This window comes from Gavialis gangeticus, unplaced genomic scaffold (genome assembly GCF_001723915.1).
Source record: "Gavialis gangeticus isolate Ggan-Ray unplaced genomic scaffold, GavGan_comp1, whole genome shotgun sequence".
NCBI classification, from domain to species: domain Eukaryota; kingdom Metazoa; phylum Chordata; order Crocodylia; family Gavialidae; genus Gavialis; species Gavialis gangeticus.
This window is the reverse complement of record NW_017729023.1, coordinates 6,376,263-6,393,584: the sequence shown is the minus strand read 5'-3', so window position 1 is coordinate 6,393,584 and position 17,322 is coordinate 6,376,263. Positions and strand designations below refer to the sequence as shown.

The following is a 17,322-nucleotide window of genomic DNA, read 5'->3' as shown; positions in this document are numbered from 1 at the left end:
TGTTGTGGCAGTGCAATCCTAGCCCCTTCTCCACCATGTGCCTCAAGGCATGTGTGCACCTGTTGCTAGCAACAAGCTGGGCTGGGGCTTTGTGGACCCCAGTGCAGCTGCTTGCAGCTTCCCCACCACTTGCTCCATGGTGGGTGGCTAGGGCCCACCTAGAACTCAGGCTAGCTGTGGTAGGCAGCTGGGAGGCTGTAAGCAGCTGCACCAGGGTCCATGGAGCCCTGGCCAAGCTCATTGCTGGTGGTGGGTGGATGGTGGGAAGGGGCCACAGCCACTTTGCCACAACAAGGATTGGACCTCTCATTGCTCCCCTGCCATCCGCCCCTGGCACACCAACACTCTACAGGTCAAAGTTGCAAGTGTTTTTTGCACTCTACCCAAAAACTGTTTAGTAAAACTGGATACGTACAAGTCCATGGGGCCAGATGGGGTGCACCCAAGGCTGCTGAAGGAGGTGGCCGATGTGATTGCAGAACCTCTGGTCATTATCTTTGAAAACTCATGGCAACTGGGAGAGGTCCCGGACAATTGGAAAAAAGCAAATGTAGTGCCTATCTTTAAGAAAGGGAAGGAGGAACTACAGACCAGTCAGCCTCACCTCAGTCCCTGGAAAAATCATGGAGCATGTCCTCAAGGAATCCATTTCTAAGCACTTGGAAGAGAAAGTGATTAGGAAAAATCAGCATGGATTTACCAAGGGCAAGTCTTGCCTGCCCAACCTGATTACCTTCTGTGATGAGATGACTGGCTTTGTGGATGTGAGGGGACCAGCGAATGTAATATATGTTGACTTTAGCAAGGCTTTTAATATGGTCTTCCACAACATTCTGGCAATCAAGCTAAGGCAGTATAGGTTGGGTGAATGGAGTGTAAGGTGGATAGAAAATGGGCTGGATCACTGGGCTCAGAGTGTAGTAGTTCATGGCTCAATGTCTAGCTGGCAGTCAGTATCAAGTGGAGTGCCCCAGGGGTTGGTCCTGGGGCTGGTTTTGTTCAGTATTTTCATTGGTGATCTGGAAAAGGGGATAGAGTGCACCCTCAGCAAGTTTGCAGGTGATGCCAAGCTGGGGGGAGTAGTAGATACGCTGGAGGGTGGGTCTAGGATTCAGATCTCGACAGGTTGGGAGACTGGGCCAAAAGCAATCTCCTGGTGTTCAGTAAGGACAAGTAAAGTCCTGCACTTAGGATGGAACAATCCAGTGCACTGGTATAGGCTGGAGACCGACTGGCTAAGCATCAGCTCTGCAGAAAAAGACCTGGGGATTACAGTGGACAATAAACTCAATATGAGCCAACAATGTGCCCTTGTTACAAAGAACGCTAACAGCATACTGGGCTGCATTAGTAGGAACGTTGTCAGGAGATCAAGGGAAGTTACTGTTCCCCTGTATTTCACACTAGTGAGGCCACATCCGGAGTATTGTGCCCAGTTTTGGACCCCCACTACAGAATGGTTGTGGAAAAATTGGAAAGAGTCCAGTGGAGGACAATGAAAATGGCTAGGGGACATGGTCATGTGACTTCTGAGGAGAGGTTGAGGGAATTGGGTTTATTTGGTCTGGAGAAGACAAGACTGAGGGGGGATTTAATAGCAGTCTTCAGCTGCCTGAAGAGTGGTTCCAAAGGGGACACAGCTAGACTGTTCTGAGTGGTGGCAGATGACAGAACAAGGAGCAATGGTTTCATGTTGCAGGTGATGCCAAGCTGGGGTGCTAAAGGTGGTATGTATGGGCACTTGGTAGGATGGGGCCATGAGCACCATGAGCCACCTGAACCCTGGAAACTCAACAAAGGAGAAGTGCCTGGCCATCCAGATCAAGCATCTCCCCAGTGGTCTGGGTGACTTTGCTCGCCTTGGGAACGCACCCCTTTTGTCTTTGCCTTTCCCCCACTGGTCAAGGGTGGCCTGCCTCTGCTTTGGGAGGATGGGGGCTTTGGAGGAAGAGGGGGGCTTCTTTTTGGGCATGCTCCCACTGGTGCCAGGCTGAGGAGGAACAAGGGCAAGAGATGCTGCTTCCTGAGATGTAGCAGCATCTCTGTGGTGGTGAAATGTTTCTTGTCCTTGCCCCGGCTGATCTGTTTTCGGCAGTGATGGCAGATAGCATACTTGGGATCATCTGCTACCTCAGAATGATCCTACACTACACTACCCACTTGCTTCTAGGTTGTGGGTGGGGATCCTGCATTTTCCTCCTCAGCAGGCAGAGGTGCAACAAAAGGAGGAGCTGAGCCTTCTGCCCCCACAACCTCCTCCAAAGTACCTTCCAAAAGAGACCTGCCTTTAGGGGAACTTTAAGGGGTGTGGAAAGAGGGTGTGTCTATGTTTGGCTGGGTCGGGGGGGAGGATCTTGCAGCTCTCTCTCTGCCCCCTCTCCCTCCCCAGCCAGAAGACCTAGCACCTGCCTTTCCAGCATGCTTCATAATGCTTGGTGTGCTGCAAAATGTGTATGTATCTTTAATATATGCTGTGCTTTTCTGAAGTGCACAGTGATGACACACTGTCAGGGACAACACGGAATAAATGAGAGACTAGTTAGCTACTATTTGCTACCAAGAGACTAGATAGCAAGCTCACAACAGAGACAGCTCACAAAAGGCACTGATCACTTCAGACACAGCCCTGTATGTTGTTTCTATGTCCCTTCCCCAGAGCACTATGATTGGAAGGTAACTCAGGAAAAGATCACAGTCACTGGCCAGCTACAGATGTCAATATCAGAGCATCTCTCCCCCTTCTCCACCCCAGTTTCTGTCCTGCATGTCTGCCTTTTGAATCTCCAAATCTTTTCTTAATCGACTTGGAGGCTTCCAAATTGATTCGGGCCTTTTAACAGGTCTCCCAATTCGATTCAGATTCGGAGATTCAGTCGCTGAATCAGGCCGAATCTCCTCTGAATCAAATCAGCTGCTGAAGCGTTGCATAGCCCTAGTTATTAGGAACTGACTTCCTGGCTCATTGAGTTAGCAAAAGTGATACACATTCTGCTTTCAGTTTCCCTTAATTTTTTTTTTTTTTTCATTAGCATAAGTGAAAGTTAGTGAGAGACAAGTAAGAGTTGTCCTCTTCATTTCATGAGTAATACAGTAATGTAGAATAAAGATTCTCAGTAACTGTGGCTATGGATATGGACAGACTTACAAATTATACTGAGTTAAAATGGGAGGAAAGGGAACTCACTGTGCATCAGTTATTTTGTGTTTCCATGTGTTTGCATCTATGCCATGGTATATAGAAACCATAGCTACATTTCAAAAACAAAAATGAATAAAACCTCAGAAAAAATGCAAGATATTTAGTCTAAAAGAAACATTCAAACAATTTTTGCTCTTTGTGATTGTTTTTCTTCTTCCCTGACCCCTTCTTGTTTCTTTGTAACAGAGATGATTGTTGACAATCAGATTGAGACGGGACTTTTGAAACTGGATATGAAGGACAAGGTTACCTACACGCTGCTCAGGAAGCATCGGCACCAGACTAAGAAATCCAACCTGCGCTCGCTGGCTGACATCGGGAAGACCGTCTCCAGTGCAAGTAGGATGTTTACCAACCCTGATAATGGTAATGCAGAGGCCAGTTGGCTATAGCCTTCCCTTTCAAAGTAATCCACACCAAAACTAACTCCGCTGCCATCGTGTCATCATGCTTTTTCTAACCCACCAATAATGTAGCAGGCCCTATTGAAAATGCTTCATTTTTGGGCTCTGAAGGCTGCTTTTGCCATGGCACATTGCTCTAACCATATCTTCACTGGACTAGTTGTGTGAACCCAAGGGGATACAGCACAAGGAGTCAGAGTAAAGGAAGGCTCTGAGTGAAACATACACAGGTATAATTCCAGATGGTATGTGAGTGATGATGGGTGTTCAACATTAGCACATGCATGTAAAAGAATGCCTGAGAACATAAAGGCTAAGTATCTGAAGTTTCTTTTTTTAGTAGAAATACAGACACTGCTTTTATGCATATTAAATTATTTACAGAAGGGATATGTGTTCCTTCAAAGTCAGATCAAATCTAATTATGTGGTAGTAAAAGCCACCACATTTTTTATTATGCTACAATCACTGTCCAGTGTGGGTAAAGCTGATTTCCATGTTGCTTCATTCATCCTAAAAAGAAACATCATCCTACGAAATCCTCTGAAGGCCAGATTCTGTTTCATCCATTAGGTGTCTTAGTCCACTTACGTGCTCAAGTACGATCCTATTCCATCCTGCTTGAGTCCCTGAAAACCAGTTAATGCAAAAAGTGAGTGGGTGCTCCTCCTCCTCCTCCTCCTCCTTGTTGCTGCTTTTTTGTGACTCTGTCTTAAGGATCACATGATGAGTTAAAAGGTAGATGCATTAATGGATCTTTAGGACTTGAACAGGGTGAAACAGAATTGCATTTAGGTGCCTAAGTTGATTTAGATACCCAGTAGGTGCAATAGAGTCTGGCCCTGAATGTATAAACATAAATGTGTTTGTGTGTGTATGCATTTGTATAGCTCTATTTTCACATATACTTGGAGGTGTCAGCAGTGACTCCATAGTTACTAAGGGTATTGCGTTTCAAGATTTGCTTTTATCAAAGCAGCCCTCTTAGAAAACAGTACTCACAAATAACATTTTAAGGCAATTAGATAGCGTGTTATGGCTTTAGATTTTGCAAACCAACACACAGTGTTGTATGAAAAACATCTAAAAGTTCATTTTTTTAAAAAGCAAGCAACCAAGGGCACATGATCCAAACATTACTGCACTAAGATTAGCTGATGCAGTGTGCCTCAAAGCACATCCTAGCTTCTCTTACTGTCATATTTTGTTACTTAAGTAATGTTTTTTCTTTCTTACTGTCCTTCTATTTTCAGGGCAGGTATATGTATGTGTGTGCGCATACATGCATGTGTGTGAATGGACTATTTATTGCATACAATAATACCAATGCCTTGGCATTGTATTGTCATGGTAATGCCATAGTAACGCTACATTCAAACAAGTTCAAGTGAATTGTGGCCACTATGTGTGTGGAAACCCTTGTGATTATTTGGTATTACTGCATATAATGGTATTATGACTAGGGATGCAGGTGACAGTATAGATACCCATTATATACAGAATGTGTATCCTTCTATAAAGGTCTTAAGTTTTTTTTCTTGTTGCCTCCCCCAACATTTGGAATGGTCTCTCTTTTCTTCTGCACCAGCTTCTCATTTGTTTCTTCTCCCTTACTTCAGCCTTTCAAAGATGACGTGCCAAGCAAAAACAACCGAAAATACCAGATTTTGAGAGCAAACCACCAGCAGCTCGGCTGGTATGCTGCACACTGTTGGTATCTCTCTGTCTCAGACTGCAAGCCTGTGGGGCAGGAATGGTGTTCTCTTTTGCGTACTGCAAAAGGTTGCGTTTCCCTGCTGGCACTCACTTAAAAGCAAAGCAAAATGAAGCAAAATTACTAAAATTTTGGGAGCTGGCATCAGCAAGATAGAAAATATCTTTATTCTTTTGTAAAGCTTATTTGTTGTGGCTAAAGACAACCTTACTAAAAAGGCAGTAGGGTCCACTGGCTGCATTGGACTACAACTTGAGAGTCTTGGAATCTCTTCTTGGCTTTGGCAGTCTGAGGTGTAACCAGCTATTTTTGTGCCCTGGGCAGAGATGCCAAAGAATGGTGGAGGTATGTGCTGAACTGCTGCTGCCAACGACAGACAAGCTGTCCTAGTTACTACTGATGGCACTAGTTTGCTGGGTGACCTGGGACAAGTACCTTTGGGGTTTTTTTTCTGATTCCCATTCCCCATCTGTAAGATAGGGTAATGGTTATTTACATAGTGTTACAAATATTAAGATGCATTGCTTTGAGATATAAAGATGAAAAAGCTGCATACAATTTAAGGGTTTTAATGTTAGTTCTTGCTGTTATTTATTATTAATACTTAAATTACAAAGAGTAATTCATATCTCTTTTTGGATGAGGGAGTACCTTCCTTCCTGGATTTAACTGGGTGCCATGAGTGTCCGAAGGCATAATTTGCCCTTTAAATCAATAGAAATGTAACGAGACTAGTGTGAGTGCACCCGTCTGTCTTCATGCCTAACACCAATAATAAAAGCACCATGGATGCAAGGTGTTAGTGAATGTCTGGAGAGATCTCTACTAGCTAAATGTTTTCTTTCAGTGGAGACGTTTTGTCTGTATGTTTCTTGGCACTTCCATACAATATTACTGCTGTGGTAGAGGTTAATGAGGATAGCAACAGCAGTTCCTCATTGCATGAGGTTTGTGCATTGCCTACTTTGCACCTCTCTTTAACAGGTTTGCAGGGTGGTTTTAGTTAGACAGCAGCTCACTGTTCTGCCTGCAGAAGTTCACTGCTGCTATCTAAATGGCTAACTTCTTTTCCACTCCAAATGCAATTATTAGATGCTCATTAAAGATTATTAATAAATCAGCATATTTTGAGGCTTAACTACATTACATAAGATATTGCACATCTGTTTAAACCTCAATAATGTTAAGTAACTTACTGGCGCTTATTGTGCCATATCAGTTTTTCAGAAGGCCTTGGAAACCATGTTTTCACATGTTGTTTTACTCTCCTATTAGACTGTGATGTTAAAAGCATGTTCTTTAGTTAACACACTTTCTACAATGTGACTGATGTCAATTGTCCATCTGCCACAGATTTCCAATCTCTTTTGGAGACTTAAAGTGGAAAAAGGCCACAATAAATTTGTCTAACTCAGTGCATGTCAGTAACTTTGTGGAGAAAAATACACTTTTCAGGATCAATGTGTGTCTGAATAAAGGCAAATTGGTGTTGAATACCACTGCTTACTTCCACCTCTCGTAATATGTCCTCTGGGCAAAATGGAAGTACATTGTGACCGTAGAGTTTTAGGACTGCAATTACTGATACACACTGCAATGTGACTGTTGCTGGGCCACTGTAGATAGCAACATGCTCCGTATAGCCTGAGGCAGAAGTACCATAGCAACTCCTGGCCCCTCTCCAGGCCATTAACAGTAGCCTGAACAGGTTTTAGAACAGCATATATAGTTTGTGGTTCTGGTGCTCCCCCCTGTCTCCCGCAAGTGCTAATGCATGAAGTTTCTAGTCCCTTAGGGTCTTGGCACAGGTTGCCTGCATAATGCCAAAAATCTGTGGACTGTTGTAATGTCATAAATTTAGGGCAGTTACAGGTGAAGGCTTCATGTCATTTCAGACCTACATTACTGTGATTTGCCACTAGAGGACTGGCAAGAGCACAGAGCTCTGGCAAAGCAGCCTCTCTGGAGCAGCCTCTGGCTGAGACAGTTGCAGCTGCTCCATGCTGAGATCAAGGCCACCAGGTGTTTCAGCGCAGAGCAGCAGGGGCTTCCATGGAGCTCTCTGGTCTTGCTGAATTTGAGCTTCCCACAGTGAGACCATGTGGCTGGGGGAAGCAAGCTCCCCTGGCTCCATGGTCTTTCTGCGGTTAAGTTCAGAGCAGTTGCTTTCTGCAGGGTGGGGAGTGGGAACCGCTAGAGTTTTGGAGGGGAGGGAGGGGTAGAGCGCCTGGGATCTGTGCATCCTGGGATGCTGGAGGAATGGAAGTTAAGTGTTTTGACTCCCTTGACTATTCAAACAGTACAAAACAATAGCTTGGAACAGCATGGGCAAAATGTTTGGTAGATACTTCTCCTTTTGTGAGTGGCTTATCATTAGAACATTTAGAGAGTACTTAGGGCAGTTTAACACCCATTAACTAATGACTGCTCTCATTTTAAGTGCCTTTATGTCAGTTTTAAGGTAACCTGTGCCAAGGCTCTTACCCCCTCCACCTGTCCTTCCAGATTAGGGAGGTTCTGTTGTCTGTCTTTTTGATACTGTCTCCCTGGTGCTTTCATGCATCTTCTGAGAAGTTATTCATAGCACACTCTTCTTTTTTGGGAGAGTTCTTAAAATGCATGCTCAAATCCATCCCTATTCAGGAAAGCACTTAAGTGAATGCCTTAAATTTTTTTCTGAATATAGATCTTTCTCTGAATTTCTGCCTAGTTCATCAGTCCACAGTGGTTCTTTCACTTCAGTAGCAGAGTAGAGATTCTGGGTCATTTGATAGTCAGTGGGCATTTCTATACAAGATGCTTACTGAAGAATAGACTAATTCATAGATGTTAGGGTTGGAAGGGACCTCAACAGGTCATTGAGTCCAACCGCCTGCCTAGGCAGGAAAGAGTGCTGGGGTCAGATGACCCCAGCCAGATGCCTATCCAGCCTTCTCTTAAAGACCCCCAAGATAGGGGAGAGCACCACCTCCCTTGGAAGCCCATTCCAAATTTTGGCCACCCTTACCGTGAAGAAGTTTTTCCTGATATCTAGCCTAAATCTGCTCTCTGTCAGTTTGTGACCATTGTTCCTTGTTACCCCAAGAGGCGCCCTAATGAACAGAGCATCTCCGATCCTTTGCTGCATCCCCTTAATGAATTAGCTCCACAGTAAATGTCTCGTGTTTACATGTGCAGGGTCATTAAGCTGGAGTAAACTAATTAACTCTGCAGCAGAGTAGTACTTGTAAATACAAATACTATCCTGCTGTGGAATTTTGTACTCTGCAGCAGCGTATGTGTAGATGCTGATACAGCTGGTTAGGGCATGAGAATGCCTGCTGGCTCACCCTGTACTCATGCCCCAGTTAGTATCTCTGCAGCACATTGAGCCAGGTTGAAGTAGCCCCGGGCTGGCAGGCTGATCCCATTCTCCCCCTTCCCCTGGTCCCCTGCCAGCCAAGGCTTCTCTGACCTGGCTTAACATGCTGGGCGCATGCATAAATGCAGCGCCTGGGACCAGTTAAGTGTCAGAGTTTATTGCATTATATTAACATGTACGTGTACACGCAGCCAGTTGGAACTCGTCTGCGTCTTTATTAAGAGCGAGCCCCTTTTCCTCTGTGTGTAGCTGTAATTCTTCAGAATTGTTCATCTAGGTTTCTGACTATGTTCTGCCGTGCTTAAAATACTAATAGACTTCAACTTACGACTTTATTAAAAGCTTGTTCATCAAAAACAGTTTAAAAACATTATCTCTGTTCACACAACTTATATGCTAAACTACTTAATGGCAGAGGAGTGGTTTATAGCATGTTTGCTGTGAGTGTAAGGAATGCATCAACAATTGTTATGCTTCCAGGCCCAGCTCCTAAAAGAAATTTGGGTGTCTAATACCTTTTTCAGTGCCCTAAAATCAGTGAGATTTAAGTGTGTAAATTATGTGTCTGTTGTATGGGGGACTGGGAAGAGGCAGCTGGCTTTCAGATTACTTATGTTGTGCCTGTTTCATGGATGATAGTAGTTTGGAAGCAGAGATGTTAAAATGACCACCTTGATTACAGCACTTGGAAAGTGTTGAAGTTGACAGCAAAGTGACTTGATACCAACAATGGAAAACTTGCTTTTCCTTCTGTTTTATTTTACACTGCAATATGGCTTTATTTTGTATGGTGTTTTTCATACAACCATGTCTCTCAAGTCCCTTTAAAAAAATAAAACACCAGGGACAGTTAAGTAAGAGTATCACAGGGGAAGAGAAAGAAAAGGAAGAAAAAAGAGGTGTTCAAGTGTCATTTGAAAAGACCAGGAGAATTCATCAGCTGCTCTACTACAAAATGGAGAATGTTCCTATGGCACTAATTGGTGCATCTATACAGGTATGAATAATGGCCTGGATTGTCAGTGTTGACTCTTTAAAAAAGTGACCCGATGTTTTCAAAGATATTGGTCACCCGCAGCTTCTGTTGGTTCCACTAGGGAGCCTGGTCAGCTCAACACCACTGGAATTCAGGCTACCTCCTGCTTAGATGCCTAAACCTGGTTTTAGAGGCCTAACTCTTTAGGTTAGTAGGTTTGAAAATGTTGGTCATTGTGTGGATTGACCTGCAAGGTGCAGAGCTGTTGGGTGAACTTAAGAAAAGGGCATTTGTGCTTCTGGTGGGAAACTGCCCTGAAAGCTGTTGTTTTGAACTCTGTGTATGTAACAATGTACATTTTCAAACTCTGTTTCCTAACTCACCTGCTTGTGCAATTCCTTTAGTTTTTTTCTTTTTACTTCTTAACTTTGCTTTCTTCCTTTACCTTACTGCTGCTATTGGCTCCTGCTCTGTTTTCTGCTTGCCACGCTACTAAAGCACGCAGCCCACTTGAGAGTTCAGTGCCCTGCCTAGCAACCCGCACCTTGGATGATGAAATTCAAGTTCAGCGCAGCCCAAGCATGGGATGGCTAAGTAAGTCAATGTTTTGGAGCAATTTAGTGCAACGTGGGGCAGTTTAGTTAGTGCTCCTGACTATTCATTGCCATGTTTATCACCAGAGAGTTTGGGGCTCCTCTCTTTATAGAATAGCTGCAACACTCTCCATCCACACTTCTCCTAGCTGCTTCCTACTGCATGTTCCACGCTTTTTTCCCAAAGGTCCCTTCTTCTCAAGGTGAAAATGGTAGTTCAGTTACTGTTTCCATTAACTTGAAGAGAACAGTGAAGTTTGGAAGATCAACAGGATTGTCCTGTTCCTTTTTTCCCAAAGTTGTCATCACCAGGAATCTGGGTTTTCCATTTGTGATGGAAAAATGCAGTAAAACACGGATGTTCTCATTTTAAGGAGAAAAACCTGAATTTCCTCTTTTTAAGGAAAAGAGGTTAAGGCAGGATCTCCCTTTTAAGCTAGAAAAATGCAGATTTTGCATTTTGAAGGAGAAACAGGTGGATTTTTCACTTTTGCAAAGAGCTCTCTGCAGGCTTGCAGAGTTCCAGCCCACAAGGGCCTGTGGGGAGCGGGAGGAGGGTGGTCAGGCCAAGGGGCACCATGTGCCTGGTCACATATGCACATGGCCACCAGGCAGCCTGAAGAGGAGTTCCCGCAGCTTCTGCAAGTAAGTTGGGCGAGGGTGGGGAGGGGAGGCAGAGGATTGAGGCCCCCATAGGGAGGGACGAGTTGGGCAGGGCTGGGGCTGCTGCCCAGCTTGGGCAGTGCATGGGGCTTGGGGCCTGGGGCTATGTGTGGCCACAGGGCCTGGGCGGGGAGTGGGACAGCTGCAGGCAGCTTGTCTGGGCAGTGGCTGGGATGGGGCTGGATCCCCAAATTTGTGTACAGAACAGGGGCAGGGGTGGGTTGCCTGCTGCAGGCTTGGGCTCCCTGCCCTGCTGCCCTCCCCCAGGGCCTCTGTGGTCCAGTGGGCAGGACCCAGCATGGCAGGACAGAGCGGGATGGGGAAGCTCAATTCTTCCACTGCAAGCCACATGCTGCCATGGCGAGGTGCACTCTGCCCGCCTGGCAGCAGCACAGGTGGCGGTGTGGAGGTGTGCTTCTCACTGCTGCTGGGTGGGCAGGAGTTGCATGGCCATGGCAGTGTGGGGCTCATGGCAGCAGGGGCAGGGGGCTGGGCTTAGGAAGTGACGGGCACCAGCAGGGCTGGGGGGCTGTGGCTTGGAACTGAAGGGCGATGGCATGGACAGGGCATCAGCATATCAGAGCTGTTCAGGACCACAAAGTGGTGGGAGTTGGGGGGACAGCCGCAGCTGGACCCATGTCCTGGTGACCAAAGGGTGCAGGGGGAGCTCTGATTTTCCAAAATAACAATCCCAAAAATAAAATGCCAAAATGTATGGGTATTTAGAATTTATTTTACTATAGTGATTGAGGCCATGGAAGGCTTCCAAATTGCTTTAAAATTGTAAATATATCAATAAAACATTGAGAGAGAGGGAGGGAGGGAGAGAGAGAGATGGATGTTTGGGGTTTTTTTAATCAGAGAATTTGCTATGTTTAAACAGAGAAAACCAGGATCTGTGGTCATCACCATTTTAAAATTTGAATTGTATCCCAGCTGCTTGAATGCTGCCTTTTTTTCCCTCTCTTTTCTGTTTTTTTCTGTCTGAGACAGCATTGCTTGGCTTTCAAGCACTTGGCCTATGCTATACACATTTGGCTAGCAAGGCATGATTTGATAAAATGGTGTTGATTCAGGCCTGTAATACTGTCCTCTATAGATTTTGAAGGGCTGTTTTGAAGGGTTGTAAAGCACTCTGTGTCTCCTGTCTTTTGTGTCCCAAGCTTCAAAATAGCAGTGGGGGTGTTTTAACTAAAGCTCGTTCAACAAGCTTTAGTTAAAGCACCCCCATTGGTATTTTGAAGCACGAAGACACTGAATACATGTGATGTTGAGGCTGTTGGAGCGTGCTAATTAGTATGCTTCAGCAGACTCAACTAATTGAGTTTGCTTTGATGCGTTCTTATTAGACTGCATCAGAGCAAGTGTTTGGCATGTGTATAGGTGCCCTTAGAGGCTTGGCTGGGTAAACATTTTTCTGCTAACACTTTTTTTCTGCCAATAAAAATGCTTATTTGGGTCATTTTAAACTATCACAAATTCATATCTAGTTTTCCAAGTCATTTCAGTCAAAAAGACTTGAAAAAATAAAGGTGTAATTTTGACATTTTTGAACAAAGTATCAAATTTCTATTTGAAATAGTTCAAAAGCAGAAATATATTTCCAGTTTTATATTTTTAAAAAGTATAGGAAATGTCATAAATGATATTTTGGGACAAACAGAATGCTTGACCTGAAATAATTGGGTGGGGGAAAGGGAATGGCTGTCAGTAAACCAAAACCAAGCGGTCATTCCCACAACTCTAACTGCTACACTGTTGCTTAGCAAGGATGTCATGTGTTACTATGTCTACTTACCTGGGCAGTTTTTGCTTTTACTGACTACCTGCTAAGTGGGACTCTATTTTTCTAGTATGTGGGTTTCCTTAACATAATGATGTTTTTAATCCTGTTAGTTTATTTTTTAATATTTTATAAACAAAATTCCTTTGCCATCCCTTCATCCTGACTGGGTTGCCACTCCTCCCTCTTTTCTCTTCAGCATGCATTCCTCTTTTCTGTAGTATTTTACACAAATTAGGTCTCATCTCTGTGGGGGTTTTTTTCCAAGTGAACAACCTTTTTCTATATGCCTCATGTAAATGTCCTAAATAAAACTTCTCCTAGCAATGAGAAACAATCTCTTGGATATTACCCCTTAGCTCAAGGATATGTACAGTTTGTTTAGAGATGCCTCTGCTGTTTGTGTGATTACTCCCCACAGCCCTGCCGAGAAATGTGACTCACCTGTGCACTTGGTATGCACCAAAGCCAGTAGCGAAGCTGCCTTGCCGCTGCTTGGAGCTCTGTCTCCAGCATGCTTGAGAGTTGGGGGGAATAAGTGAGGGGAGGGGGCTTAAGGTGGTTTCCCTAGCTTTTGTTTCCTGGGTCAGTATATGCAGAGCAGGAATGGATGTGCAAGGGTTGTGCATCTCAGAGGTTCTCCTGGGAGTGCTGTGGAAGTAGTATAAATATACCCTTAGTGATTTAAGGCTAGGTTCACTTCAGTGGGAGTGGGGAAGAGAATATTTGATCCAGTACCTGCCTGAACTACCAAGACTGGGTGTGTTTTGGGGGATGGATGGAAGATGAGAGATGTGCTCCTACTTTCTGCTGCCTCTTTAGGGTTTCTTTTGAGGTGTAGGGTGGGAATTTTGTCAGTGGAGGATCTGGAGAGGAGACTGGCACCTTGCCTAGCTGCCATGGTTATGCCACCTCCTTGATAGCCCTGCTTATTTTGGAGGGTTGGGACTGGTCCAGACCAGTTGCACAACACTAAGTCAGGGAGCTGTTGCAGGGGCATTGGGTGATTGAAACAGTTACCTGTTTTGCCTCTCCTTACAGCAGTTTGTGTCCATGCAGCAGGAGCATTTGACAGTCCATACTAGCTGCATCTTGTAGTTACCACGTTCTGGGACTCTGAAAGCATCAGTCTGGCTGTAGTGTTCAATTACTTGGGAGCTGTTAGATACATTTTAAATGCAAGACTGTGTGTAATGGGAGTTACAAGTGTTAGAGATACGATGCATGCAGGTGGTTTCTCATCTATATTGGAATAGACCAGGGTGGGCAATTATTTCAGGTGGAGGGCCACTTGATGAGTTTTGGCAAGCTGTCAAGGGCTGCATGGGTAGCCCCGCCCCTTCAGTTGCCCCACCCCCTTGTTGCCATCTTGGGACCAGAAGTTCTGCCCCCTGTCCCCAGACCTTTGCCACTGGAAGTCCCTCCTCTTGCACAACTTACCATGTAGCAAGGGGTTGTGACCCCTCTAACATCGTGCCCCAGCAGTGGGGTTTCAGGGGCATCAGACCTCCCCCAGAACTTTCCCCCATACCTAGGCCAGTTGGTCTCAAAAGGAGGAGGCTCTGCCACCACTTCTGCTGGCAGTCGGGCTCACTGTGTCCCCAGCAGCACCTGGTAGGCTGGCTTCAGCTGCATGCTGCTCTGGATGGGACAGACCCGGCTGGGTCTGCACCAGCCAGCAGAAGTGGTGGTGGAGCTGTGTACCGCTCAGGACTGACCAGCGCAGGTAGGGGGAAAATGCAGCTGAGCCCCTGCTGCTCCGGCTGGGCTCATCCTGTCCTGAGTGGCACACAGCTCTGCCGCCACCTCTCCTCCCTGGTGCTGACTGGGCCGGAGCTGCGGCCCAGCTGCCGCTTCCCTTCCCCAGCGCCAGCCCAGCCTGAGCCTGCATGGCCTGAGTGGCATGGCATGGCATGGGGAAAGCCTGCCTAGCAGCTGCTTTCCTGGGCTTACCTGCAGGGCAGGGCCCTTTCCAGTCCCGTGCAGCAAAGCAGAACCCGGCCCAGACACTCCTTCCCATCACCAGCACCGCAGGTTCTGGCCCAGCCCCTCGCAAGCTGCAAACATGGCCTGAGCCAGTGGTGGGGCAAGGGCAGCTGGGGCAGGCTGAGGTCAGGGTTGGTTGCCTTGCAACCCGAACCCAAGGAAACAGCCTGAGGTGCTGCAGCCAGTGGCTTGTGCCACCGGAGGCTTTTAGAGAGGCAGCCGCCCTTACATGAGTTTTGAAAGGGCTCCACGGGCTGGAGGGAAGTGCTTGGTGGGCCAGATGTGGCCCGTGGGCTGTATTTTGCCCACCCCTGGAACAGACCATTGGACACTATGGACAGAGCTTGGTCTGAACTAAATACCTTATTCTGGAGGTTGCTATCAAGGCTTATGCAACATCTTGGACTACTGTTGTGTGCTGATGTGAAACTAGGGAAAAAGTATTGCAAACTCGAGGTGTTTCTGTGTTAGCTGGAAAGTTGGCCTTATAGAGTAGAAGACCCTGGTCTATACCCTGACAACTATATTCAGACAGCCTCGTGAGGAGCTCCCTGTCTTCCAAACACTACATATATTTTGGTAGGCTCCAATACTCAGATTTGCTGTGCAAAATGAATCTAATGTGGACAAGCTGAAGGTATAAAAATAGCAAGTGAAATCAGTGCATCTTATACCAAGTGAAGTCAGAATGAACAACTGCATTTGGTAGAGGGTGACATTTCATTGTTAAGGAGCAAGGAAAGTACACCTGCACTAAGGCTGAATTTTGCCCCCCCAGCACTGAAATCTTATTGGAAGGCAATAGAGGAATTGTGATTTTGTTGGGAAAGAGAGGCAGGAATTCCGCTTCTTTTGCCCTCATAATTTTCAACCCCTGTCACTCCAAAATTTCTAAAAGTTAAAAGTGATTTATTCTTGCAGCTGTTGCTAAATGTAATGAGGGAGGGCTCCTGGCTTAGTTTCCTGCAGTGTTTTAAAAACATAGGGATTTGGGGCTAGATCTTTCTTCTGATAGCAGCCAATTATGATGGGAATGAGACAGTAGACTTTGGGAACTGTGTACCTGTCAAATCATTTTGTATGAGGCAGAGTGACATGATAGTCAAATCAGGTAAAGAGGTGTTTAAAACAACATAAAACACAGTTAAAGGAAAAACAATAAACAGTAAAAACAAAGGTTCACACTTGTGCTATACAGTAAGTGGCAGCTTTATTTGTCCCTCATTTTACTGTTGGAAATCTTGGCTGCTGTTTAATGTTGAGGTTTGCCAACTGATGATTGAATTGCTTGCATAATTTTTTGTTGGAAAGTGAGTGATTTCCTGCTTGAAATAAAAATGTCAAGGTTAAAGGCAGTCTGTTTTTCCTTGTGGTCTGGCTGGAGTAAATCACTGTAGTTTTGCAAGTGGTTACACTCTAGTTGGGACTGAGATGCTTGTAGCGCTGCATGGGGCTACTTAGAAGCCAATTTTGGTCCAGAACCTGGCTGGCTTTTTAGGCACCAGGTCCTTCTGCGTTGAATTTAGTGGAAGTTTTGCCACCTATTGAAATAAGAGCAAGATTGCAGAGCCTTTTTTGAGCAGTTTCACTAGGCTAGAGCACAGCAGTAGTGCCTCAGTAGTTATGCTGCCCCCAACTCTAGATGTCAGAAAACCACAGTTAGCATCAGTCGTGTCTCTTGAGCCAAAGCAGTCTCACTATGAGATAGAATCTCACCCAAGAAAAATAGATTGCATAAGTTAGTCCAACAACAATGCCATCTTTATGCCAGTGAAGTTAACAGGAAAGGGAGCTATATCATCAGCAAGTAGCTTCTCTCTCAAACCACACACACAGCATAACTCTTTCAAATACTTTAAATGCTTTAAAGGAGCACTTGTAAAGTTTTTAGGTTTTTTTTCTCCAAAGTTTTCTTGAAGCCACTCAAGTAGATGCCTCTCTAATTATGTGGCCAGTTTCTCACATAGCATTTCCCATCTATCCCCTGGCCTTCATTAATGCTGACCTCATGAAGGAACACCTTGAGAAGCTGGATACCTTCAAGTCAGCTGGCCCTCACAAGCTACACCCCAGGGTACTCAAGATGCTGGCGAGTGTCATAGTCCAGCCTCTGGCACGGATCTTTGAAAACTCCCGGTGCTCTGGTGAAGTGTCTGATGACTGGAAGAAGGCCAATGTGGTGCCTATCTTCAAGAAAGGGAGGAAAGTGGATCCGGCTAACTATAGGCCTATCAGCCTGACTTCTATCCTGGGGAAGATCTTAGAAAAGTTTATTAAAGAGGCCATCCTTAATGGACTGGCCGATGCCAACATCCTAAGGGATAGCCAGCACAGGTTTGTTGCAGGTAGGTATTGCTTGACCAATCTCATTTCCTTCTATGACCAGGTGACCTATCACCTGGACAAGGGAGAAGAGATTGATGTCCTATATCTTGACTTCAAAAAAGCCTTTGATTTGGTATCCCATGATCATTTCTTGGCGAAACTGGCCAGTTGTGGCCTTGGGTCCACCATGATTGGCTGGCTGGGAAATTGGCTTCCTGGTTAGACCCAGAGGGTAGTAATTGATGGAAGTCACTCATCATGGTGTCCTGTGACCAGTGGGGTCCCCCAAGGCTCTGTCCTTGGACCCATATTGTTCAA

At 45.5% G+C, this 17,322-nt stretch overlaps 1 protein-coding gene across 3 annotated transcripts in view; it reads left to right on the top strand.

Moving 5' to 3' along the window:
* The window catches only part of SLC4A4 (solute carrier family 4 member 4), a 363,621-nt gene that overhangs the window by 166,902 nt on the left and 179,397 nt on the right, over positions 1-17,322 (top strand). For 2 of the 3 annotated variants that reach the window (XM_019516767.1, XM_019516765.1), the window contains exon 5: positions 3,386-3,565. In XM_019516767.1, the coding sequence (XP_019372312.1) occupies positions 3,386-3,565 (180 nt within the window). The remainder of the gene's footprint in view (positions 1-3,385; positions 3,566-17,322) is intronic. The other variant, XM_019516766.1, reaches the window with a different exon arrangement.